The sequence below is a fragment of the Halichoeres trimaculatus genome, unplaced genomic scaffold (assembly GCF_033239565.1).
Source record: "Halichoeres trimaculatus isolate MK-OKI-2021-1 unplaced genomic scaffold, fHalTri1.1 fHalTri1_scaffold_5, whole genome shotgun sequence".
NCBI lineage: Eukaryota > Metazoa > Chordata > Actinopteri > Labriformes > Labridae > Halichoeres > Halichoeres trimaculatus.
The window spans coordinates 10,242,106-10,269,875 of record NW_027437183.1 but is presented as its reverse complement, the minus strand read 5'-3'; the positions used below and the strand labels follow the sequence as shown (position 1 = coordinate 10,269,875).

The window sequence follows — 27,770 nt, the reverse complement described above, 5'->3', positions numbered from 1 at the left end:
GAGGTTGTGTTACATCACATTGAGTTTCTGTACATGCTTCCTTGATAGTACCAGAAATAACATTTTTAGGCGTCTCCCATTGTCTATGTCTGATTAATAAGAAAAGTGTGACCTCATACTATGACAAGATTTATGTCATCAAAATGATATATGGCACTTTCATGTTTATCTGGATTCCATGATCAACTTCTTCATCTTAGACCAAACAATTTACACTTACCTACATTCAAGTTTTGACCTGTAACACTCCTCATATGATAAGCAGATTTAGTGGTTAAAACAAAGAAAACTGATCCAGTTTTGTTGTGGAACTTAACAGTTTAATGTTCACACCACCTCTGACAATGAAAACATGAAACAATAACAGATTTTTGTAAATCACTTTTGTTGTACTTCATTAACACTGACGTTTTCCTGGCAGTTCAAATATAGTTTTTCACTGTATTTTCATTTTATAAAATTATAAAATTTTCTTGTCATATGTACACAAATATAGTGTTTGTATATACACACATACATAGAAAACACTGAACACTACGAGTCCATTCCTCTTGAGGTGTGGGGGGTAAAGGGGGTGGTAGGAGCTAGCCCTGCTAGCTGCTTGTATAAACACACGCACGTGCACACTAATACTCTCTTTCTCTCTGTCTTGCACACACAAACATACATTTGTACACTGAGAACTTGTTTGACACCAAGCATCTCTAGCTTTAAACCTGGCAATCATCTCCTCACAGTCTCCAATACCTCTTCTGTTTCCAGTATGTTTGACTGAATGCTTTTCAGCAACATCTACAGTCAGCAGTTCCTTTCATCCAAGAGTCCTTTTCTATCCCGCTGCTCATTACTTAGCAGCTCCACAATAGAAATTGGGCTAAGTGCCTTGCTTAAAGGCACCTTGGCAGTAGTTTCTCATCTGGTCCTGGTTTTGAACCACCACTCTTTCAGTCACAAGCTCTTTGCCATACGCTGGCACTAAGCAGGAGAAGAACCTCTTTTTGGCCTTTGTCCCTTTGTCACAAACAGGACGACAATGTTAAGAGCCACTCGGTTGCTGAGGAGCAGGGCACTTTGGGTGATTTTTCTGTCTAAAATTCTTTACTGTCCCTGAACAAGTCGATGCGCAGAGCGAGCTCCTTGAAAGACGGACGCAAGCCGGGGTCGTTGTCCCAGCACTCCTCCATGATTTCATGAATCTGAGAGAAAAACAGGTGAGAAGATAGAAAACTCAGTTTAGAGCACAGAGAGCAGACACAAAGAGAACTGAGAAGTTAGGGCAGACTCGTCGTGAGTCCATCAATACATCTGTATCACAGAGTGTCAGTGTTGACATGTACATATGCAGTTTAGGTGTTCAGTTACCTCTGTGGGACATCCCAGAGGTTGAGGCAGCCTGCTGCCTGATTTGAGGAGTTCAATGAGGTGATAGACGATTAACTGTCCCTGCTTGTCGTTCCCCATCATGGACATAAAAACCTGAGGAGAACACAGACAGCATAAAAAAACAAGATAGATTCTCAGAATGGCAACAAATCTAAACATGTTAACATTTATACTCCTAATTAAATCTGGCAAACATAAAGGGGAATATAATTGTGTTTACAGACATCAATCACTCCAGACTTCTGGCAAGGTAGTACAGGTGACAGCTCTGGTAGAAAATGGATGACAAATGTCTTCTTCTGAAGCTGAATGATAAGCTGAGCCGCAGGGTCCAAACGTAAAGATTCTTTTCCAGGACATGAACCACAGTGCTCTGATGTCAACTTCAAAACACATCAATCAGCCTGAGCCTTCTGGTCAATTTGTTTCTTTACATTGCAGATTTCCTACATGTCTCTTCATGTTGTTGAAAGGTGTGTAATTTCTGTGCTATGATTTGTGTTTGATCTGTAGGAATACTGTGTTCAACACACTTATTTCTAGTTTTTATCTAAAAGGACATGTTTTACTGAGTAACACTTTTTATTTCTTTGATGGAAAAATAAAAAAGACAAAAAAAAAATCATTAATGTTGACCCCTGTGGGAGGCCAGCCATGGCACCTTTTCAAAATAAAAGCGAGATCTCAAGAAGAAGAGGAGTAAACAATGCACAGCATGATCACAAACAGAGACCCTACACTTGTTGTTTGGTGTGTTTTCTGTTTACTGCACACAACTTCAGCAAAATCTCCTAGTAAACATGAGGCTAGACCCCACTAAGGGCTGTTGCTCGCTTGTGTGTGTTATCACTTACTGCAGGAGGACTGCTGTTCTTGTCACTGTGAGTGAAGAGCTCATACAGAACCACTCCAAAGCTCCAGACATCTGACGCCACAGAGAATTTACTCTCGGTCAACGACTCAGGAGCGTACCTTCAAATAAAAACATACACTTTGTGAGTCAATGTCTCTGTCCTGCCCCATTTAGGAAAGTAGATCTGTAGGTATATGAATACAGGTGTTAAGTTGGAAATAACAGCGAAACAAACAAATGCTCTTTGTTAAAAAAGTTAATAAAATAGACGGGAAATGTGACAGAGAAACAAAGAAAAAAGTGCAAAGTTTCTGAAAAAGAGGGTGCAAGTTTTGTTTTTACTGGGGGGAATAAAACATCTTAAAGATTGTAAAAGCATCAGCCTCTAACCAGAAAATGGGACTCTCTCCTGGCTCTTTGACCATGTAGTACTCTTTGTCCTGAGGCAGAACTTTAGTGAGGCCAAAATCTCCAATCTTCACCCTCAGCTCACTTTCCACGAGAATATTTCGTGTCGCCAAGTCTCGGTGGATATACCGCTTACTCGACAAGTACTCCATACCCTGTTAACCCAAAGGAAAAGATCTGTCACTCTAATGGCTGGCAGCCTCAGAGGGTATCTGTCAGAAGTGGACAGCAGGGCAGTACCTTGCAGATCTGTGAAGTGTAATGGACGAGCTTCCTGTGGTCAATCCTCTCCCTGTTTTTCATGAGGTAATCTCGCAGACTGCCAAAAGGCAGATATTCCATGATGAGGCGGAGATTTCTTCGCCCTGAGAGGATCAAAGATGAGAAGAAACACATGGACATGATATGGAAACATGAAGTAGGTGTATTGAAAGTATTTGGACTCAGGAGTGGTTGAAGTATTGATAACTCTACCCGCACTGTAGCAAACGCCTTTGTATTTGACGATGTTTTCATGCTGCAGCGATTTGAGGATCTCGATTTCCCTCTCAAAGTCTCTTAAGTGCTCTGCTGTGCTGTGCTGGAGCTTCTTCACAGCTACAACCTCTCCAGTGTTGTCCTGAAGCGGGTCGTAACGGCACATCTCCACACTGCCAAAGTTTCCCTGAAGGAGAAGACAGATAAGGTTGAGTCCCCTGATTTCACCTGCTCCCAAAACAACAAACCAGTTGCTCTGTCTTTTGTTTATAAGTTCAGTACTCTTTTAAAATGTACATTCCTTAAAAAATGGTGGATGCACCATGTTTAATAGAATAGAGTCAAAAGGTAGATTTAAAAAAAAAAATTGTAACAGTTTTTTTTTCCACCAAGATTCATTTTCCTTTTAGAACAGAATCAGATTTATTGCCAAGTAGTTTCTACATTACAAGGAATTTGTCATGGTCTATTGGTGCAATATTTAAAAAAATAACAAAAAAATAAACAAATAACATAAATGAAATAACACTACTCATATAAAAAAAGTCTTTGCATATAAAAATGAAAAATGAAAAATGTACTAATATATAGGATAAGAGCATTAAAGTGGGAATTGCCAACCAGGTGATGGGTGGTGAATTGATCACTACCTTAATCTTGGTTACATAAAACATCACACATATTATAGCAAACGCAAAGTTATTACAGTTTCCAAACTTCTCACTACCTTGCCCAGCTGCTGTAAGAATATGAGATGTCTCTCTTCAAACTGAGCCGGCTCTTGACTCTCAAAGCCTCCAGATGTCCAGCCTGAGCCTGCAGTCCTGTTTGGCAGGATGTCACTGTCCACGATGAGCTCATAGTCTAGAGGCAAGACACAACAAACACCAAGTTACTCAATGTTTCAAATGTCTCATCAGTCATTGCTAAAAATGCTGAGGAATCCCTTTAACACACCTCACTCCACTTAGTAGGTGAATTAGAATAGCAGCTGATGGTTACCTAACCACACCAAGAGCCAGTTCTTTTTTCACTGACATCTTTCTGACGCCCTGATAAATGTGTGTGTGGTCAGAGGTGTGTCTAAAAGAATTTGTGATTCTACAGTAATGTGACCTAGATTCCCTGCAGGGACACTGTCGGGGACATTTGGACAGGCTGATGAGAGGTGTATCCAGTAACCTGGTGTGAAGAGGCTGTGCAGGTCACGGATGATCGCACGAAATGTTGGTCTGAATGTGGGCTCGTAGTCCATGCAGCTGGTGATCAGGTTTGCCAGCTCGGTCCACTTTGGGGCTGGGAGCTGGTGATGGTCCACATAAAAGAGAGTTTTCTAAAGGGACAAAAATCAAAGGTAAAAAGGTAAGTTAGAAAGTGAAAACACAACAACTAAGTTTTTTTTATTTATTTATGGGAAAAAAAAAACATTTTGGGGCTTTTTAAAAAAATCTTTTTGAGACACTAAAACTTTCAGAGCTCCTATCATCACACAATTCTGTAAAGTAACTGAGTCCCATATTGTACTGGGGATGCTTTTTGATTCAGATTTCCCCTTGACAGAAATCTGGGTACATGATTGACAATCAGCTGACCTTTAAGGTTCACGTGGAAGCGGTAAAATCTGCTGTTTCTCAAGTGGCCCCTTTGAGGCTGGCTTCTAACCCAGAGGATATTAAGATCCCAAGCTCGCCCAATCAGAGGCACAGCTCACGGTCAAGCGACCGACAGGTGCCCTATAGCGAAGTCCTTTGCCACTACCAATATGGCCGCAATAGCTGATGTGCTTCATTTTCTGTTTCAGAAACAGACGGGTGAGGCTGGGGAGACTACGTTCATGTTATGTTATACAGTCGATTTCACGCATCGACTACTGCAACTCCCTCCTGGCCAGCCTCTCTGCGTGTACATCTAAACCTCTACAGATGATCCAGAATGCAGCAGCATGTCTGGTCTTTAACCAGCCCAAAACAGCACATGCCACCCTGCTTTCTCCTCACTGGCTTTCAGTGGAAGGCAAGGAAAGTTTATTTATTTAGCACAGACAGAACATATTAAAGAAAAACAATTAAAAAGCAGATTAAAATAATAAGATACAATATAACAAAATAAGAGTAGAAGAAAAAAAAAAGTTAAACCAGATTTTAAAACAGATTTTAAGATGAGTCAGCAATTTGATTTTTTTTTTTTAATTTTTTTTTTAAGAAAAGTGATTTAAATGTATTGTTAAAATGCTCCAATAAAAGTAAGCTGTAACAACACGAGTCTTCAACCTGGGTTTAAAGGAGCTCAGAGTTTGAGCAGACCTGAACTTTTCTGGCAGTTTGTTCCAGATATTTGGAGCATAAGCTGAATGCTGCCTCTCAATGTTTGGTTCTGACTTTGGGGACTGAAAGCCGACCTGATCAAGACGACCTAAGTGGTCTTGTAGGTTCATATGGGATCAAAAGATCATTCATATATTTTGGCCCTAATCTATTCAGAGCTTTGTAAACCAGCAGGAGTGTTTAAAAGTCTATAGTGGGAGCTCGAATCAAATTCAAAGCTCTTCTTCTGGCTGACAAATCATTGACAAAAACAGCTTCTTCCTATCTAGGGTCCCTCAACCAGGTCTACACTCCTTCTCGCCCACTATGCTCTGCCTGTAAAAGATGCCTGGTGCTCCCAGCCCAGCGCGGCTCGAAATCTCTAGCCAGACTCTTCTCCTCTGATTTTTGCCCAAGTGGTGGAATGAATTACCTATACGATACGATCTGCAGAGTCCCTTTCTACTTTAAGAGATGTCTGAAAACTCATCTGTTCAGGGAACACTTAGGCCCTTAATCCGAACCTTTTCCTTTTTGTCCTCAGGGGTAGAATGAGTCAAAGGTCTAAGACCCAGCTCTAAGGGAATATTTGGCACTGGTCATTGAATGTTGTTTAACTATTTTGTTGCAGTGATTAGCTGTGGTTAATTATGGACACATTATTCTACATGGGGAAAAAAGAACTTCCTCTTGTGCTTCATGGCAGCACCTGCAGCCAAATAATTTGTACTGTGTTGCACTAGGGTTTTCCCTCTGTCTAAATTCTAGCTTTGGAAAAAAGTGTCTGCTCAGTGAAATTGTAGAATCGTAGGGTACAGTACTCATTTGAATTTTGAGTTGAACAATAGCTAGAGAAATAAAGAAGGCCACATGATGCTGTTATGTAATTTCTGCCCATATCCACCCAGTGTGTGGAACCTGCCAAAACCAGTTTAGTCTGGCTGATTGAAGGTGAGAAAACATGAGTCGCTACTTGTATTACATTCATGTAGAAAAACACAACAGTCCATTCATACATGTTTCTTATGTAATCTTTGACCCACTTCTCGTGTCCACAATAGCTCAGTAGGTTACAGCACAGGTATGTCACGTATTATTCACTGCAACGTCAACAGATATTTTAAACGACTACTTGGAAACTCCCAGCCCCATAGCAGAATGAACGCCCTGTCATAGAATTAACACAGCATGTCATGCACAGTGCTGCAGCTGTCTTTTAAGTCCTGTGACAGGTTACATTTTGTTCTCTCAACACCCAGCCCTACCTTTGAATTATCAAGTGTTGCCAAAGGTTTCTCCCCACCGCTGCAGATCTCCCATAGCGTGGTGCCAAAGCTCCACTTGTCTGCAGCCAGGCTCAGGTTGGCAGGGTCCTCAATACATTCAGGGGGCACCCAAGGGATCCTCTCGATTAGAACTAAACAGAAACAAAAACAGTTAACGAAAGCTGTCAGAAATATGAGGCTGGCTTTCGTGCTCTCCACGTTACATCATTTCAGTGTTTTCTTTAATAAAGCTCTTTTTTTGATCAACCAAAAGCACATCATTTTTTATCACTCATTCTACCCAAATTTACTTCTGCTTCACATCAAGAAATCAAATGCAAAATGAAATTCATAACATTCAGGCTCATTGCTATTGCAGCCATGTTGAGCTGGTGCCCTCTGCTGTTTAGTGAAGAGTATTACATTAAAACTGACATGGGATGCTTTTTAAATTATTATTGTTCTCCACGTCTTATCCTTTCATTTTAGGCCCTTAGAGCGGGTCTCATCAGTGTCTGAGAAGTACTCATGAACTTACTTTCTTTTGGCAGGACTGTGATGCTGATACCGGGGTCGCTCAGTTTGATGAAGGGCGGGTTCCCGGCTCGTCGATCGTCTTCTCGGATCAGAAGAACGTTCTTAGCACAAACATTTCCGTGGACAAGATTTTTTTCTTCCTGCAGGTAGGCAAAGATGTAATTATCAATTGTTAACCACAAGATAAACTTTTTAATGATACTACCGAATGAAACCTGGAAATCTTTTTTGCATGATAGAATTTTCTTCCAATCCCTCAAGCTTGATATTTCCTACTTCCTTTGCTAACATATAATTTCTAAGTTCAAGTAAAAATAAACGTTACATACCTATTATTTAAAACAGAATGAGAATCTATGAAGCCCAAGCGTATACTGATCTAATTAACCACAATCATTGATTTAAGTTGCTGTGCTCTGTCCTTAATTATTCTAAAACAAATTTCCAAATCGTTGTAGATTTTCTCTGCTCATTTCTTTGAGCAGAATGCAGAGATGTATGATTTTTTTTGCTTTAGTTTTAGAATACTTCAAAAAATAAAAACACAGCCTGAGGGGGGGACTGCTGTGATGAGGTCTGATTGTTACATTCTAGTTCTCACAGATTCCTACCAGGAAGTTCATGGCCCAGGCCAGCTGTTTGGCCACCTCCAGCTTCCACAGGATGTTTATTGTGTTCTTGTTTTTCTTCAAGTAGGTGTCCAAAGATCCAAACTTCACAAACTCCTGCACCATTATATCTGCAGAAACATGTGATTTTTCAGCTGAGGTTAAAACACACATTGACAATAAACTCTGTGCTCCTCAACATCACTTCCATGTCATCCTGACCTAAATAATGAAATTATCATCATGAGACGCTTTGCAAAATAAGGTTAAGGAAAGCCCCTTCTTACAACTCCATAACCAGAAAGATCTTCTTTTTTTAGTTTCCAGACTCTCAAGGGTTAAGTTCACGTCATAAATCACACCATTATTTCTGTCAGAAAGCAGTCAAAACAGGTCATTCAAGTAGCAGCAGAAGTGTTGTGAGGTGAGGACGGTGCGAAGCAGTTCAAAGAGCTTCTGGTCAGGGGATTGTAATCCTCCTCAGAATAGCCCACCATCCCCATCGTTTAATCACTGCTCTAAGCCTCCCACTGATGAGTCTGCTCAAGATTATGGCACCAACAGAAGACTCCTGACATCATTACAGCGTAAAGACGTAAGCTTATAATGTTTGCCAAGTGAATGTATGCTGTGTGTGAGCGTGTGTGTGTGTGTGTGTGTGTGTGTGGGAGGGCATATGGGGACATCCATGTGCTTACATCGAGTCCATCTCTTAGGCCAACTTACTTTCTTCCCCACAGACACACACACCATAGTTGAGAATCAGGTGTATGTGTGACAGCTGACTCATCATGCTGGCTGCTTCAAAGAAAGACTGCAGACAAAAGAAGACAGAGAGAAGAGGAAAACATTATGATACAGGCCCTTTACTAAAAAAAATTAAAAGCTTGACAAGGCTAAGAACAAATTATTGCTCTTATTGTAGGAAAAAATTATCATATTTTAATTAAGTCTGCAGGTTCATAAATAAGTTTTAAATGTCAATATATATTTTTTTCACTTTAATACCAGCTTTCACAAGAATTAAAATACTCTTTAAAGCTTCATGGTCACTGACCTCAGAGTAATTCCTGTGGGCTTGGTCCAGGACCTTCATGACTACTTCAGTTTGGTGCACAAGTCCATAATCTCCCAGCTCTTTGCGGACCCCTTTAAAGATCTTTGTAAATGTCCCTTGACCTAAACTCTCCATCTAAATCACAAAAACATCATTTTTTATTCAAAAGCGTTAGAAGTTAACCAGTAGTTATGCTTGTTAATGTGACACTTGAGTTCGAGCAGGAGAAGAGAGTAAATATAGAAGACAAGAGAATCACACTGAAAATATAAACTGAGCTTACAAACTCCAGATCTTCTTTCCTGATCTTGTGGAAAACCATCTGACTGACGTTGTGTCGATGCAGTGACGGAGATGAAGGCACTTCAGAGCCCTTGTTGCTCCTGCACACAAGAAGGCAGGACTTCTCTGTTGAAGACAGATAAAAACATGATTGGACAAAGACATTTTGGGTGTTACTGGTTAGCTGAATTGGCAAAAAAGCCTGAGAAATAGAAACATGATGCAAGGAAGCAACCTATGACATTTTAAAACTCATGGATATAGATTTTTTTCACCATGTTTTCAGTGGAAATGAACCCAACATAAAAAGTGCTTGTCTGAGGCCATGTCCACATGTAGCCAGGTATCTGGGAAACTGCATTTATTTTCATACAGTTACGCCTGTCATTCACATTAAACTGCAGTTTTACATCACTAAAAACATTGTTCTCTGGAAACTCAAGCAAAAGTGAAAAATTTAGAAAAATCCGAGGTTATAGTTTCATGTATACACCGGGGAAGTGTGATTTTGGTTCTCAAACGTCACAGTTGAATGAAGGAAGTTCATTCTGATTGGCAGGCACAGGTTTCAAGTCTGGAAAACACTGGCACTTTCAAGTTTGGCACTTATCATCGGATTTGCCTGGTTACATGTGGACAGAAGTATTTTTGAAAATGAAATTTTTGGAAAGACGTGGTTATATGTCTACAAGACCTTAGAAAAGCTCTGGTTTAATTAGAAAATGACTATAATTTCCCTGAGCAGGATTTGAAATGTTTAAAATTATAAACAACACCAGAAATCAATGTGTCATTAAGCATTCAATGGAATCAGAGACTAGTAAACATTCAGAATAATTTAATTCCCTTGTTCAAACAACCATAATCAAGTTCTGACCATTACTCTTTTGACTGACACAATTCAATCAAAGTAAAGCATGACAACAGTCACAACACAATATGTTGCAATGCAGAGCAAATTTATGTTCGAACCATCCTATTCTGAACCAGAGGAAAAGAAACTTCAGCATCTAAAAACTTTTAATTTCAAATGTTCTCTCTGTGCCATGTTACAAAATACTTATGTCATTTATTACTTTTGTTACTACATTCTGGACATCATGGACATGTGATGCTGGGAGAGGCAGAGGCTGAATTACTGGAAACCATTGCACTGGGAACTATAAAGCTGTTTGGCTTAGCTCTGAGATTTCTGCACAAAGTTAGAGAACCAGTTTTTAGGGACAAGAGGAGAGGACCTGGAGGACTGCTGGAGCTTTCCATAAACACATCTAAGTGTTTCTCCAAATCTACCTCAGCTGGCGTAAAGTGGACTGGCATTCACCAGTGGATTCACATGTGGAGACTGCATACATTAGCGTAAAGGCACAAAGGATAGCTAATGGCAAAAACAACAAAACCAGATGAACTGAGACTGTTTGAGCAGGGGTGGAGCACTTTTGCTGCACGTGTGTTGGCATGACTGTTTATGATTATTTAGATATTTTTATGCAATAATTATCCAACTACACACACTGAACACCCACATTTTGAAAATATTTAATTCTCAGATTTTTAAATATTTATTTGTGCGCTAACATGATCATAAATAGCACAGAAAGTTCAAAGATGTGAAAGATTTAAAAGATACTGGTCACTGGGGGATTTTACACCAGATGGCGAACTGCCTCTACTTTAAAACCATGTGAAAAAGATGATAATGAGCCTTGGGTTATTGTGAACCTCAGGCAATGTGATTCAGTTTATCGGGGACAATGTTTATTAACAGAATCCAGAATGCTGTCTCTATATTCAGCAGCATCTGAAAAGAAATAGCTGCAGGCTCTTTGACATCAGACTGATCAGTCCAGCTCAATAACTTTAATTGTGAGCGTAGAGGCCCTGTGTTAAAAGTGATAGTCTGCGTGCTCAAGAATCATTGGTTAAATAAGAATAGGAAGCAAACACAAAGCTGCCCCCTTCAGCCCCTTTCATTGCCTTTTTCTGCTTCAGTTTTAAAACAGCATTGATAGGACATCTGTGAAAACCAGGCTGAAATCGTGCATTATTAATTTAGAGACAAACAAAGTTGTTTCCACATGGGATCGTTCCAAGAGTCTAGTTTACCTTTGGATTTAGGAGGACAGCACTTGCTGAACTGGAAAATGACACTCTCAGAGCGCACGGTTTCCTTTTGGTAGCAGCTGAGGAGCTCTTGTAAGCTGCTGAAGTTTCTTTTGGTTCCGCTGAGGTTAAACTCTCCGCTTTCAGACCTGGTTACCTGACAGTGCTTGTACTCCACTGAATCGTACACCTGGCAGACAGAGAGAGGGAAGCAGACAAATGCATCTTCAAAGGAACTGAACAGAAAACTAAAACACCAGTGATGTGGACAAGAAGGAAGTAGTTCATGAGACCAATAAAGACAATAAAAAGTCATACTAGGAAATCAATTTTCATGCACGTAGCTCACAAAATACTGTGCTGCTGTATGCATCTGCTGTTACATGTGAAAGGTCAGTTCAGTCTAAGAGTGAATCACACAAAGCCTTTATAGTTCAACTTAACTCCAATACAAGCTACAAAGTGCAAGCGAATAGAACAGCCTTTATCATCATCATAAAATAACAAAACTAGAGAGAGCTGCTCCCCTCACAGTACGAAGAACACGTATAACAATGTACAAAAAGAAAAAGTGCAATATATAGTATAATATTCAATAGTTACATTTAATTGATGAGAGCGTGTTCCCTTTTCTTGTGTTTGAGTCATTTAGGCCTGGACCACTCGAATATAGATATATTCCTAAACGCACATTTTTCTTTTTTCTTTTATGACTGCTTCTTCGTCCTGTTTCTGACTGCTCACACTCATAACGTTTTTCTTCTATGGTTTTCACATTTTGCTAACCTGCCACTTATTGGCTCCGCATGGCATTGCAGGCTCCAGAGGCAATCGTTTACGATTTTGCCTCTTTGTATGGACAGAGATATTTCTGTGGTGTGGACAGAGATTTATATTTAAACAAGGACAAAGATATCCGGTCACAAAATATTCATATACCCGTGGTCCAGGCCTTTAACAAGAGGTAAGCTCTTATATTCATCTGAAAAATGGACAAAATCTTGTTTGCATATGTTCAGACCAGATAACAACTGTTTCTAATGACAGCTTCTGGTCATTTTTGAATTATCTGGCCAGGACTTAGTGTTATTAAAGCTTTTTTTGATAAATTATAACCGGTGTAAAGTCTGAAAAAGACTGTTAATTAAAAAAAGAGGGAGATGACATTAACATACCTGAACAGGAAAAGTCAGAAAATACTTGTTGTAATCCTTTGGGCTACATCTTAAAATGTAAAGCCCTCGCTTGTTTCCACATTTCTGAAGCCGAGTGATTGCAAACTCCATCCTGCAGCAAGAGACAAGGAGATTATTCTCTTTTTTATTATTTTCAAAAGTCATATCACACACCACAAAGAGACGAATGCAAATGCTAGAACACTGCTTGTATGAAATAATGGATGTAATATCACATAATAGTTTTATTTAATAAATATAGGTCACTGTTACTGACTGGAGCAGCTGAGCACAAAACACTGCAGTTAAGGACAAGAGTGCGATTAATACCAAAAGAAAAATTTTATTTGTGGCTGTGTTCATTTATGCTTCTTTTTAAGCTTTGCTAACCACTGTGTGAACATGGCATGACTTGGTTTGACAGCGTTGAAAAATTAATTATCTTTTCAGACAACTGAAGCAGTGAGGGCAAAACCAATCAGCATGACACGGGGTTAAATTAAAATTATTTCAATTACGATAAACATTTCTGTTTGCTTCAAATGTGATGTTTGGGAACAGAGACAGTATAACTGATCCAAGTTCAGGGAAACAAACAAACTCTTCAATCGCCACTCACGAGATCGGGCCATGACAGTGGGAAGCGATGGCCTCCACAAGGCGAGGAGGAGCCACTTCTTTACAAAGGTAGTGATGAGCATCCGTGGTCAGACGATAGTAGCCATCGATGAGAGAAACAAAGGAGAGAGCTTCAGACAGACTGGAGAACTCCAGCTCCTGAAACATACAAATACAACTATTAGAAAAACGTAAGCTTCCCGCACTCTCCAAGCAAAATCTCTTATATCATAAAACTCCAGTTGCATAAAAAGCTTGAAATGGAAAACCCAGATTCTTCTAATCGTTTGCCTACAGCTGCTCAGATTTACAAGTCTCTTTTTCTGGCTACGACAGAGTTCAAAACAAACATCCAAGAAATGTAATTACCAGATTCTTGCCATCTTGTTTGCTGATGGTGACCACTCGGCTCTCTGCAGCTCCCTCCTTGTTTCCCTGTTTGATGCTGATGTCCGTGACGTCAGGAAAGTCACACAAGGGGTTCAGCTCCTGGACAGAAGACAGAGGAAGAAATAACTTTTACACTATGTTGAAATGACTCCAAATACACAAAACCAACTGAGCAATGATCCACAAACAAGAAGTCTCTTTCGAACCATTTAACAATGCCACTGACATGGAAAAATCTGATAGTGGGGATCTATTTTTTGAAATGTACACTGACTAAAATATATTTTTTCATCATAGATATCTAGTCATCATGAGATGACAGCAAATGGGCTGAGACGATACGGCTGATATGTTCCACATTTGCCTACTGTTTGTTTATGTAGCCACATCCCTTTGAAATACGTACGGGTTTCCCAAAAGACTTCTGAGCAAAGTTTAAGTTTTACATTTTTCTTTCTTTTCTTTTTATTTTTTTTACTTTTGGAACAACTTCAGTTTAGTTTTAATTAGTTTCTAAAGCTGGTTTTCTAGTTTATTTTATTTTTTGTTTTTTAAAAATGCCCAATTATCTCTGCCAAGGAGGTTATGTATTTGGGAGAGTTTGTCTTTTAGTTTGTTTGTCTGTGAACAAGATAACTCAAAAACTAACAAATGGATCTTGATGATTTTCTTAGGAAATGTTCAAAATGGGATAAGAAAGATGTGATTAAATTTTGGAGGTGATCCGGATCACGGTCTAGATCCAGGACTTTTTTAAAGGATTCTTTATCATTGTGAGATAGGGACGTTTTCACCATATGTGTATATACCTCCAGGATAGATGGTTGGATTGCTTTGCAAAACAATACAAGACAAGGTAACGAACCGGAACATGAAATATGTACTGGGTCTTCATAATTTTCAACACTGTCAGGTAACAAATTATCGTAAAAACCTGCAACTAACACCAAATTGTAGCAGACAGTCTGCTGAAAGGGAGTATAACATTAAAGTAGGACTTAAGTGTTGCGCGACAATCACAATATGCTAGGTCCGTGCTTGCTGAGCGCTTTTCTAGTTTTCATTAGTTTCAGCCTTTTTTGTTACAAGGGGTAGTTGCCAAAGGCAAAAAAAATATCAGAAATGTATTTACTGAGGACAGATGAACAAACAATAAAACACTGCATCAGTTTTGCCTGCCCTACGACTGTCTCATGCTCCACTGTGCTGCCTGGCTGGGGATTAGCTTCCGTTTCAGGGGAAGGGGGCTGGGCACCCTCCTTTACCTTGACAAGGTAAGCTAGGTTAGCCTCCTGTGTGAGCTTTTCAAATGGACTTTGAAATGAATGGCATTTTTCCCCTAGAGAAATGTTCCATACAACTACTTTATGTACTTAATCCCTTTCCACTGCAACCTGTTCCATTCAGAAACAGTCATTACCAAAGGAATCTAATGCTTTTCCAGTTTTGTTCACCATGATAACATTGCTTCTGACACCCAAAACTGTTGCTTTGTTTTACGTTGTTGCGTACTTCTACACTTACACTTACTATTTTGAGTGCATTAGCTCGTTCACACTGACAGTATGGAAAAACACAGTGCACTTTGATTTCTCAGCTGGCGCTTTAAAAATGGTCCAAAAGTTGCATGGGGAAGCTTGGACACTTCCCTCACTCGATGGTCGCCACATTGGCTACATTGAGGAAAGGGCGGGAACGGATAAAATCATGATTTATTGATGAAAAGCAGAAGAGCAGCTGTGAATGGTTGTGAAATGCGATTTGATGACTGATTTGGGACACCCCCCTTTGCAAGAGTGCACTCCATGTAAGTGTACTTATGGATGTACACGATTTGGGACACAGCATGTGTCACTTGCATACAGATTCTTTGTTGATATTAATGAATCTGTATGCAATTACCAATGTCTTTTTTTGTTATTTCTCATGCTTGTAAAAAAGAGACAAAGACCCTCTGTGTTTCTCTCAGACCGACATCAGAAGAGATTTAATGCACAAAAATCTTCCCTCACATCTCACTCCTGCATCACCAACCTGCTCAGAATCTTTTAATTTCTCCGGGCACCATTGGATGCCACAATCTGCTGCCACCAGGATGATGAGCTGTCCCTTGGATGGTTCCCGGACCTGGAAGGTCTCTGTGTAGAAGGCCTTCTCCAGGGACTCCATGCTGATGAGGTACTTGAGCTTGAGGTCTCGCGCTGTGGTCCGACATTGACTGAACTGCTGGATGAAGCGCTTGAAGCGAAAACGGATTCGCTTGCGGGTCAGGAAGTTGCAGTCCTGGATCTGCGCCTTCACATCCTTGGGCAAGAAGGACTTGTAGCTAGAGGCAGGCAAGAGAGAAAAGGAAATGTTTCTCGTGCATTTATTTTAGTAACACAGTTTGATGAGCAGTACATAAAAGAAGTTTTAACCCTAAAGATTAACTCTTTTTGAAAAAGTATGTAAAAAGGGGTTTATGCATTAATAAACAACAAAAATTTTGGCAGGAAAATGCTTTTAGAGTTGAAAACAAAAGTAATAACAGAACTTCAGTTTGAAGCTAAGCTTTTTTAGCTGGCACTCCGTGTTCTGTATTTTTTACATACTCTTAAAACTAATAATTCCTAATTGGAAGTTTCACTTTGCCGATTTCCGCAAACCAAGTTCATGTACTTTTATTTCAGTTAATTCAGGGGCACACAAGGATGTCAATAACAGTCTTTAAGAAGATTGGCTTAGTTTCATAAACAACATTTGCAGTACAAGTGTTAATAATCCTAGATATCAGGTTTTGTAACAGCAACAGTAACACTATTACATCAAAGAGTGCTAAGCAGGAGTTATTTCCAGATAATCCCCTGAGAAACCTGCTTTTGTTCTTTCTTTGTACCTTATAGTGTGGTAAATGTCGAGCGGCGACATCTGTCTCTCCTTGGCTGTTCGTGTCATGTCCAGCACGGCCATACCGAGGCACTCTTCCTGAGTCTCATGGGAGTTCGGGATCCTCACCAAACCATTCACAAAGTCGTTTCTCCACTGCACACAGAGAGAAACACAGTCAGTGTTAGCATCATGGCTGTTGACACCTCAATGAGTGTACACAGAAAATGTTCTATGTACATCCCACATACTCAGCTTTTCTGCTCACTCAACAAATGCATGTTCCTGACAAATATGGCACCATTTAAAAGGAAAATGGCATAAGATCAAATGGTATAAGACTGAATTTCCTGAAGCAGCTTCACAGCTCTTTGATTATGACCTCCTCTGTACAAAATGAGACAATAAAATGAATGAGGATAGTCTGGGACAACATGACTTGTTTGTGACTGGAACAAACATTGTTTTCATTTTCCTGGTGATGAAGGATGACAGCTGACCACAACTGACTGTTCAACAAATATGTGTCCTGACGCTTTGTTTGACGTCATGTTCATAACTCTTGTTTTGATTGATTAACTGAGTGTGAAAACTTATCAGACCATAACTGCAGGGTAAAACTTTTTTTTTATCTTCTTACTTGATCTTTGGTCCAGGCTTTGTGTGACAACATAACCACGGATAAAGCTTTGCTGTATAACTGGCCATTGCCCTTACAAAAGTTATCAAAAAGTTGCAGAAAATTAAGCTTGCATTGTGCTACTGCATCACTTTCATACTCATATTGTGATCGTTTTATGGCAGAATCATGATCACAACTTATTTACCACTCTCCTTCATGTTTATTCTGAAGAGCTTTCAACTTACGGAACAGCTCTCAAAAACTGATTTACTTATCTGAAAAATATACTCCTAGAAAATTTTGTGGACATTCAGTCAGACTTTTCACTTAAGTCAAAAATTAAAGTTAGTTTATGAACTACAACACAACAACAACACAAAGGTACATGTACTCTTGTTACACAACAGCTAGCTTATAAAACTAGCATATCACTCTTTGACTCACTTGTTCATCCCAATAATAAGAGTCTGTTACTTTATGAATGGGCTTCACTCCTAAAACAATCTCTTAAATAAGAAGGCAGAAGTATTCACTTGAAAATCTAATGATTTGAGTTTTCTATGTTTATGTTTTAAACTGGTTGAAGTTGTAAAGGTCTCAGTGTTGTTGCATAAACATTACAGAAAAACTAGTTGTCTACTGTTCGTTCTACATGATTTATGTCTGACAAAAGTAAGACTGAAACTTAGTTTTATAAGATTAGTTAGCATTTCAAAGTGTGAGTATGTTCACTTTATGTATGAAAGAAGCAGCTTGTTAGAAAATGAAGACGACGCCCAGGAAAAGCATTTAAGTGCTGTATTGTTATATGTAGAATGAGAAGCTAAATGAGCAGTGGATTCACTCATTATGGCAAAGCAGATACTGAGATGTGTTTAAAAAACAATTTAAGAAGTGACAGTGATTGAACATACCAACACTAAGATCTCTTTGGATTGGCTAATCATCAACACATTCCAATCTTTTATGATTTAATATCACCCTGTCCTACACCCTAACAACTAACAACTAACAATGTTGTGCTCGAAATATGTGTTAAAGTCAGTAGAATGAAATTGTATCCCCAACAACAACTGTTCATTTTTTTCATGGAAAAACAAAACTCTTTGCTTTTAACTATTTTTTTCAGTCTGTTAATAATTTGGCTGGCAAGTGCAGAGACACACTTCCTTCTAAAAGTCATAACAGCCTGACTTTATCACAAACACTGGGGCTCTGTGCTGGACTAAGCACTCAGGAATTCCACATGTCCTTCACAGAGCTAAACATAAAATCTGTCCACAGTGAATGCAAGCATCTCAAATGGCTGCAAACACACAATATGAGCCACCCTCAGATGACCCCTGCATCGGTGCTTCCCTTATAGGCTTTTCCCACAAGCACAGATTTCCACAGGCATAAATCCACATAATCCTAAGGTTAACTAGAGGCTAGCTCCAGTCATATTACTGGCTAGAGTTACCTTAGTTCACCTATTATACAGACCTCCTTTCTATTTCACTGCAGTTTAAGCACACAAGTTCTTGACTCAGAGTTGCCGGACTGCAATTAAACATCTGAAAAAAAGTCTGTTGCATTTCTCTCTTCCTGTCTGACAAGATGATTTTACTGTACTCTCCTGTTTTCTCGTGACTTAAAAACCCAAAGAAAAATTCTCAAGCAGTGAGTGTAGCCACCACACAATTAAAAATGTGCTTCATTCATGACAAAAAAAGCAGGGCAGACTTAGAGTAACCCTTGATCATGAGTTTGGTCTGCTAACTGAGAGGAGACGAATGAACCTTGAGGGCATCAATAAAATAAAGTGAACAGAAGCACTCAATGGGCAAACATTTCAACAAACACATTCATGAGCTACAGTGTTGAATTGGGTCTTATTTTTCTTTCCCCTGAATATTGGCCTCTGCAGTGATGTTAACATTTACTTGCTGCAATAAAAGGAAACACACACAGGCTCATATCCAAGTCTGCTAAGAGCAATGTATTATTTTTGATCAAATTTTGATATTTGGGGCAGACAACACCACGAGTCTGGATGACAAAATATTTTTGGAACATTTTTTTAACACCCTAAAAATAGCCTTAAGTTCTTCTTTTCTGAGTCGCTGTTATGCACCACTGTGAAAATAGTCATTTTTCTAATATTAGTAATTTAGGCCGCAGTCTGGTTTAATTTCTAGATGTTTAGTAACTTGTATCCCACACTGTTTCGCAGCCTTTTTCTTGGTTTTGAAACTGAAATTCATCAGTTTACTGTTTCAGAAACTCAAACACCCCTGTGCACTTGACTCACGGTGCATTTTTTAAATCATTCCCAGATGTAGTTAATTTTGGAGTCACTGTCAAAATATAAAAGAGGTACAGATTTACCTGAATGCAAGAGTCAAATGTTTTCCTTGCTGGCCAAAAAAACTGTATAAGGAGTAAGAGGAGTGATCTTTTGCACCCAACATTCTAACTAGTCAGCAAGCATTTGATGAATTCTATCTTTAGCAGCACACTCCAATGTTTCAAAATAAAGGACTTGTAATGCACACAAAAGACCACAAACAGGGAAGCTATTTTGCATTCCCATTTAGGTTTTGCTTGCACTTAGGTGTGGATTTTTGCATGCAAGATGCACATACTAAGGCTCCTCTTACAGAAGAGGTTTAACTGTACCCAATAGTTTTGCAGGAATACAGTTTAGCTTAGGGTTCAACCAATTTTTTCTGTACAGTTTTGTCTGATTCGGAACACTGAAGCCTTACCTCGCTCCCTAATGTTCCCACAGCAAACTGAACCCTGCAACACTTCACCCAGAAAACATGTTGGCGGAGTGACGACCACATGCGGTTTGGATTAAAAATCAGCGTGCACTTTCTGAACGTATGTTCAAAAAGTCAGACCATTATCATACTATGGTTGGATGACATGGTTTCCTGTATGTATTTGGAGGAAATTGGGTACACTCTGTTGGACTCTCATCAAAGGTTCCTGGACATTTGGAGACCCTTTATTGACTATATCCAAAAGGACGGGCGGACATGCCTATTTATATTTCTGTATACATCTCCTTATCTATTGATGTTGGCAGTTTTTTCGATGTCTGTTTTTCTCTCTTTTTTGTTTGTTGACTTGCCTGTTTTTTTTGTTTTTGTGTGTCGATTCTGTGTGTTTATGCTTGAAAAGTCATAAATAAAGTTGTAAAAAAAAAAAAAAAGTCGGATAATTTATTCTGAAAATTTAGGGTCAGATCAGTGGGCATGGTAGCCTACCAGAAGGGTGCAAAAAAACTATAATAATAATAATAATAATAATAATAATAATAATAATACATCTTATATAAATTGTGTCTTTCAGGACCCTCAAGGACACCTTAAAATATAAAAGAAGGACAAAAGTTATAATACATTTTTACAAAACAGTCTAAAAAAACCTAAATTAAAAAATATGATTAACAACAGATAGGGGAAGGCATGAATCAGAAAGAGTGGGCACATATAAACTAGGGGTGCACAGATCACAATTTTCTGGCCGATCACTAATCTTTAAAAAGCCTGACCTGCCGATACCAATTTCGGCCAATACCAATTTTTTATTTTTTATTTTCTATAACTGACAGCATATATCTTTAATGTTCCAATCTTATTTTATTGAAATCATTGTACAATACTTGTGAAACACTGAAATCTTTATGTTTTAACTTTAACAACCAATAAAGTGTCCTGAGTTTTAGGTCTGATAGCAAAAAGCAACAATGGCTGGCCGTCAGACCCCTGGAGGTATATAAGATCAGTTTCAAATATAAGGATGGGCCAATCACTGATCACCGATCTCCCAAAATTAGGGGTATCGTCAACGATCAATCGGTGCATGTCTAATTTGAACAGATGTGTTTGAGGTCAGTTTTGAAAAGTGAGAGGGAGTCAATGTTGTGGAGGTCAGGAGAATTAGCTGAGAGATGGACATGGGAGACAGAAAGATGGGTGGAGGATGAGGATCTGAGTGTGTGGACAGGAGTGGAGACATGGAGTAGATCACAGAGGTATGGAGGGGCAAGGTTGTGGATGGTACCACTAACGAAAATTCCAACAATTGTGCACCAAAACAGACCTTTTGGTCCTAACTCTCAGTTTGGTTTGATTCTGACAGCTAGAGCCACTGTGTTCTGGTGTTGAATTATAGCTATGGTAACGTCTCATCACATTCAGGTACAAACACAGTTGGGCCCATGTTTGCATATAAACATAGCACAAAGGCAATTTGAGTTCGATAGATTATTTCTTTGTTTTAACAGTGCTTCTTGACAATGAAGCTTATACCACTGGAAAGCCAATTTACTTCCCTTTGTTAGTTCTAGAGGGCAACAGAAGCTCAGAACAAGAGTCAATGACAGAATTAGGTGTTAGGCATTGCCAGAGAAGATTAGGCAATTTTTTTTTTATGGGGTTGACCCACATACTTGGCTCCGCTGCTCATCCCCCAAATACGTATTTCCTACAAATGTGACATTTAAAAAGGGAATAAACAAGCTCTCCAATGGTATACATTTTATTAAATATGAGTTCAGATAGCTCCCCTAAAAAATGATTCAAGAGGATAAAGCATTTTATTCAACTCCCATGAATGAGACACAGATTTCTAACTTGTAAATGCTCTGCTTATTTTTTCTTTCAGTGTCAGTGCATGGTTTATTTTAAAGAAGAGGACACTTCAAAAGAAATTAAGAACAATGAACACTACAGGGAGGCTAACCTTTATACGATGGAGAATCATCATATAATTTAGTAGCAGCTTTGCTTTAAAGCCCTCTGGACATCCACCTACTGGGAAGTGCGTCATCCAGACACTGATTTTAAACATCAAACTGCATTTTAATGTCCTTTTTGTAAAATCAAAGGATCTGTTTATTTACCAGTTAAGTAACCACTGAGGAAAATTTGGCTCCGGTTGAAAACCCATTTAAATGATTTGCACTTAAGGGTGACCATGATAACTGGTTTATAAAGTTTATGGCCTGGCATGTTGCTTCTGCAGGCTGTGTACATAATGATGCAGCTAAAATCAAAAACAAAATGAAAAATACTGAGCTGTTAAAGAGGCTCAAACTAAATACTGTTGGCTCTAGTCTCACAAAGCCAAGGAAATAAGGTCTGCGAAGAGCTCACCTGAGAGAAGAGGTATGACATTACAAAGTCATCGAGGACAGGGCTTTCTGATCCTTTGGCAACTCCATATCGATATGCTCTGGATGCACCACCGCTGTACCAGCCAGGGAAATAGTACCTGTCGCAGAAAGTAAGCAAGTCAGAGGATACATAACCTCAAAGCTGGGAAAGACACCCAAAAAGCGTATTCTGTTGGTTACCTTATTCTGAAAAACACATCTTCTGAAGCCGATTCATCGAGCTGGAAGATGTGGTTGGGTGAAAACCACAAGTGGTCTCTTTCTCGAAAGAGACCAAAGAGGCTGCAGTACAGAGGTGATATACCTACAATAGATGGAGAAATAGAGAGTGCGTTATGTTCCAGAAAGACAGCTTGTTGGTCAGTGATGCCTAATCCACTTTTTAAGTCTAATTCATGTAAATATGAGATAAACTGTTTTCCCTATTTAACTTCTGATAAGTGGGATAACCGCAGATGCATCAAGCAAATTGTCCCAAGCCAATAAAGGTCATTGCTAGAACTACCACTATCTCCTCAGATCCCCTATGAATCTGCTAGCTAACTAAGAGTAAATGGAGTACAAAAAAATAATAAAAAATGCTACAGAGGATCAAGTTGGTGAGCTAAAATACCTTGGTGGACTGCTAAGCTCAGAGTAGAAAACACTATAAATGGTGTAACTTCACCTTAACCCATTATTCTTAGTGTCTTTGTACAACTTTAGTGAAAAGCTTAGGGAAGTATACCTGCAGAAATTTGTATTTTGGTAACAAGAGCAGTTTCAACCAGATCATGTTTCTGAACAAATGACAAACACATGAGATCAAAAGGTCAACAAAGCTTGTCCTAAATGTCAGCTGTGTTTGGTTTATCACCAAACACTTAACATGTGACTCCAGCAGCCTGCAGGTTAGCCCAGACCCTGTGGACATCTTGCTCCGTGTGTTAGTTGCGCATAACTTTATGGACTCTTAGTTTCTACCTCTGTGAGAGCCTATAGTCAAGAGAACAGCAAAGCTACAGTACCACTGCTTCTCCTTACAGTGAATGTAGAAATTTAAACAGACCGTAAACAAAGCCTTGAGCATACTGAACAAGCCACAATTTATCTGCTGATTGGTTTCACTGTGGCCTCTTGATAACCTTATCTTGGGACCTATGCCCCGAGTTACAGCAAAACACATGAATGGAGGTGCACTATGCAGGCCTGCACAACTGGAGTACTTACTGCACGCCTTGGCTGCATCTATACACAGCTCCTCGGCCACATAGTCTCCAGCTGGGTAGCTGAGAAAGCCACAGTTTGCCTCTCTTTGACTGTTGTGGTAGAAGTGAAGCCTCAGAACAGCAGCAGCTGGACTTGTGTCTGGAGATTCCCTATGGGCGGTCCCATTTTGGTGCACCGTGGGGCAGGTGTCGGTCTCTGTGTCCATGGTTGGCAGGGAGACAATCAACGACAGGCAACCTTCAAACAGTCAGACACATAATGTGAGCAGAGGGAACGGTGGCTTCTTTTGTCTGCAGAGTGCGGAGAATTAACTACCATGATCAGCCAGGGTACATGTTCTCGACTGTTGCATAAACTGTTACCAGTTCAAGCATTGCATAAAACTGAGGCGCAGAGGAATCATTGTCTGGAAGGAGGTTATAAAATCTGTAAATCTAATTCAGAAACAGGGCTTCTCTCAGTGTCAGTTATGAAAGTCAGGCCGACAAGTTTTGAAGCAAATGCAGGGTAGGGAATTTGAGTTCTTCTGCATTACATTTTCTACATATTAAGTGTTGAAAGGAAGTTATTCTTTTACTTCTTAGCAAGTTTTAGTTCTGCATGTATATATATCCAACCTGGATACGTCTTTGTCCAATGCAGACATAGAGCCACAAAGACAGTATTATATTGAAGTGAACACTGATCTATTGGGTGTTGTATCTCTTTCCCAATCATCAGCAAGGACCCATGAGCCATGCCGTTGGTGATTTAGTTGACAACTGTTTTTTTCTTTTTCTCTCTTTAAGTTAAAATTTCAAAATCACATTTGATAAGACTATACAAAAGCACAAAGAGAAGAACACATATTCTCAAACAAAAAACACAAATAGTTCTAAGAATTGAGAAAAGAATCATGATGTTAACATCACTAGTTCATTTAAAAGAGTCATTTTCTTTCACCTACAACAAATTGTAGATTCAAACTGTAAAAAGCTGCAGCAGTCATTACTGTCCATGTTGCCTCTCCAAATTCTGCCTTCTAATTTTAAAATGTGGTTTATAATCCAGCTGCATTTCCTCTATTATAGATTTTTAAAAACGGGTCTATTTTGTGGTTCATAGAAAATCTTTTCATACTCCTTATTATAGCAAGAAGAGCATCTTTTTTTTTTTTTTTTTTTTACCTATGTCTGCACTGGAAAGACTGAATCTGTTTTTTGAATGCACTCTGCGGGGGCAGAAGGGATAACAGATTAATCATACAATATCATACAACCCCATTTAAAACAATAATCATACAATTATCTAATTGCTGCTCAGTGAGTATGGTCTTTGAAAAGTGAGAAAAAAGAAGTTTCATTTTCTCATCAGAACCCAAGGGGCCCCAGAAAATTGCACTTGTCAAGAAAGGGATGATTCAATTTACAACCTCGTAAAACTGAGAGAAGCAGATCCTGTGATTTAAGGAAGTGGAAATGTTGAGCACTCAGCGTTTTCTCCTAGGGAGTGACTTCCAGTTGATGACAGAAATCATCAACAATCATCTAATTTGTTGTTCATGGACTAACTTGACTCACCTGTCATGAGAAATCAATCATATAGTTCATTACAAAGACAAAGTAGAAAAAGAGGGCTTCAATAAACCTCAATTTCATAGTTGAGGAAATAAATTTATGTAAGCAAGTGAGGCTGGGGTCTAATGGGAATGCCTTGACACCATTTTGACACAGTCAGCTCAAGCTCACTGCTACACTCAGGTTAATTAAAGGAGGTAGAAATATCTTTTTGGATTTGTTCTGGACTAAGGAGGGACCTGTTGCAACCTCAGGTGGACCCTAAAAACTGAAAGCTCACATGCATTCATTTATTCATTTACCCCACTTTACATTTTTTATGCAATATCGAAAAATGCTGTTGCACATAACATACTTTTCTCAAATCATCCCCAACATGACAGCATTTTCAACTTGAATGTAACTTTATTTAAAGCAACTGTGAACTGAGAGTCGCCATGAAGCACCCGAGTGATAACGCTATAATTCTCAATATAATTAATTAGGCACATCCCAGTATAACAAGCACTTACACAATATCCATTATCAGTTTCATGTTTGGGTATCTGGCAAATGTATCACTAGAAATGTCAAAACAATGAAATGACAAAATAAAAAGAAAAAAACAATAGTTTCAAGTTGGTTTCATTCTTATGGCAAGTTGAGTGCTCACATGAGAGCTGTTATGCAAAAAAAGTACTTTCAAAATCAAGCCAGTCCTCACAAATTCTATGAAATATACATGAACATGTAAAAACACAATAAACAGTGCGAAATCATGAAGGCCTTGATCTTGTGTGCTACCATTAGCTTACGTTATAGCTGCAGTAGATTAAGTTAAAGCTAGCAGCTTCACAGACCCACCTCTATGTAGGTTAACTGCTGTATAACCAGAGCATGCAATGAATTTCAGCAACTTCACTGACTAACGATTGCGATTTATATTTACGCACTATCAGAAATTAAACCAGGTAAAGCTGTCAACATATTATCTGTGAGTTTGGACACTTACTTTGGTGGTTGAGCAGGACGTGCAGCTAGCAGGCTAGCTCGCTGCTAGCTTCCTAGGCCAGCGTTGCAGCCAGGACGAGCGACAGTTTGACAGCAACGCCCAGACACTGCTGCTTCAAACCTCCACGATCACAACTTAAGTAACCACCCGAATAAACTGCAGTTTATTGAATGGCCGAAATCCATCTTGATAAATTGTTAATTCCATGTCGCACTCAGCCGGCAATCCTTTCACATAGCCTACATCTGTTGAGCCTAACGTTGCCCATCACACTCAGGGAGCAACTTTAGCTGTGTATTTTGTCAATCTTGTAACTTAAGCTAATGTTAGCTAAAAACACGCCTGGTTCTGAAATAACTTGTTACAAATCCATGAAATTCACTGGCAGACAAACTTCTTTTTGTGGCTTCAGTCAAAAGAAGAAAGCTACAATACTGACATCTTGTCAGTTGTGAATACCTTTATCTTAGAAAGGACAGCTAGCTAGTTGACCAGCGGCAGCTACTGTGCAGCCGAAACCGAAGCCCACAGTCAGTCAACACACCACCAGCCTCTCCCACTATATCAATGCTGCATTCAGGTGGCATCGGAAATGTCACAATCGTACAAATTGTATAACTATCCAAATATTATAGTAAAATATTGATGAAATCTACTCGTTCCAAAAACAGGGTGGATATGCATGCATGCATGCATTTATAGGAATAATAATAATAATAATAATAATAATAATAATAATAATACAAAAAGCAAATTTCTAGTCCTTTCCAATGACTGAAAATGCAATAACAATAGAAGTGTGGCTTGGCACTTATGGTGATATAATGTCTCATAAGGCAGTATATTATTGTCTTTACTCATTCAATAGTCATTGTATTACCAATGACTATTACCAAATACCAAATGATTCAGTGTCAATCTCAAGGCAATTGTGGCACAAGGTTACTGCCATTATGGGCAATGTATTGAGTGTAGTATTGTGAGTTGAATTGTGATTACTGACACCATTTGAAAGCCTTAATCCCATTTAAAATAAATACATGAATAAAATAAAAACGAGATAATAAGTAGAGCCTATGATTACATGTTTTTGAATAAATGTGAAAGCTACTATTGTTTTGAAAATAAGCATTTTAAGCTGTAAATGGAAGAAAAAATTAATCTGGAGAGAATACAGCTCTGTTAATGGTATAAACTGAGGTGCTTCAACAACACCTTTTAGCATCTGATATTACAAATCTGACTAAAACCAATGAAAACCTTTATGTTTTATGCAGTGTAGTCCCTGTAGGCGGTTAGGGATGAGGGGATAGCTGTGCACACCTTTATTGTTGCCCTCTTTTTTATCCACCTGGTTGCTTGTTGTTTCCTAAATTTTAAAGCGAGGGCAAATCTGTAAAGAACACAAAAGGGAAGTCTTCAATCAGGATTTTCAGGGACTACCCAAAGTAGTTACAAAACAAGTTGTGAAGTAATCCCCCAAATACTTCCACTCAAGTTGCTGGTATAAACATACACAGAAAAAATTGTGGGAAATCGAAGATTTACCTTTGACACTGGAAATTTGGAGGTTATAAGCAGCTCCTGAAGGCAGCATCTTCACCCTGAGTCAGCCCACTATCTTGACTGTCAACAAACCAGCAACCTAACCAACACACACCCACCGAAACTAACCACTACATGCACAGATTACAGCACATTTCCTGCAGGCAGCAGAGTGTGAAAAAAAAAATCCTTCAATATGAAATGCAAAACAGTACCACAGTGCAGATTTACTTTGAGGCTGATGATGTTACAGGGGTGTCTGACAAAAACATGTTTATTCCACAGAGATAAGTCAAAAGTGCTGTGATGTTTCTAGGCTACATATGAAACAGCTGTGGTAAAGAGTACATGAA

At 39.0% G+C, this 27,770-nt stretch overlaps 1 protein-coding gene across 1 annotated transcript; it reads right to left on the bottom strand.

Annotated features, from left to right (window-relative positions):
* Positions 1 to 311: 311 nt before the first annotated feature.
* jak2b (Janus kinase 2b) lies at positions 312 to 26,426 on the bottom strand. The gene is made up of 24 exons (XM_074670074.1): positions 25,873 to 26,426; positions 23,326 to 23,562; positions 22,297 to 22,420; positions 22,097 to 22,214; positions 16,335 to 16,480; positions 15,494 to 15,785; positions 13,439 to 13,558; positions 13,071 to 13,228; positions 12,452 to 12,563; positions 11,280 to 11,466; positions 9,175 to 9,299; positions 8,892 to 9,026; positions 8,561 to 8,648; positions 7,838 to 7,965; positions 7,228 to 7,366; positions 6,690 to 6,841; positions 4,304 to 4,454; positions 3,849 to 3,985; positions 3,119 to 3,308; positions 2,885 to 3,009; positions 2,627 to 2,799; positions 2,238 to 2,355; positions 1,363 to 1,476; positions 312 to 1,196 (listed from the first exon to the last, which is right to left on the bottom strand). The coding sequence occupies exons 2-24, from the start codon at positions 23,528 to 23,530 to the stop codon at positions 1,089 to 1,091; spliced, it is 3,345 nt and encodes a 1,114-aa protein (XP_074526175.1). The 5' UTR covers positions 23,531 to 23,562; positions 25,873 to 26,426; the 3' UTR covers positions 312 to 1,088.
* Positions 26,427 to 27,770: the final 1,344 nt, after the last annotated feature.

Coding starts and splice junctions, on each gene's coding strand:
- jak2b (XM_074670074.1), bottom strand. CDS start 23,530: ATGGACACAGAGACCGACACCTGCCCCACGGTGCACCAAAATGGGACC. Junction 16,481..22,096: donor TGTCATACCTCTTCTCTCAG/GTGAGCTCTTCG, acceptor CTCTGTGTGCAG/TGGAGAAACGACTTTGTGAA. Junction 3,010..3,118: donor AGGCGTTTGCTACAGTGCGG/GTAGAGTTATCA, acceptor TGATCCTCTCAG/GGCGAAGAAATCTCCGCCTC.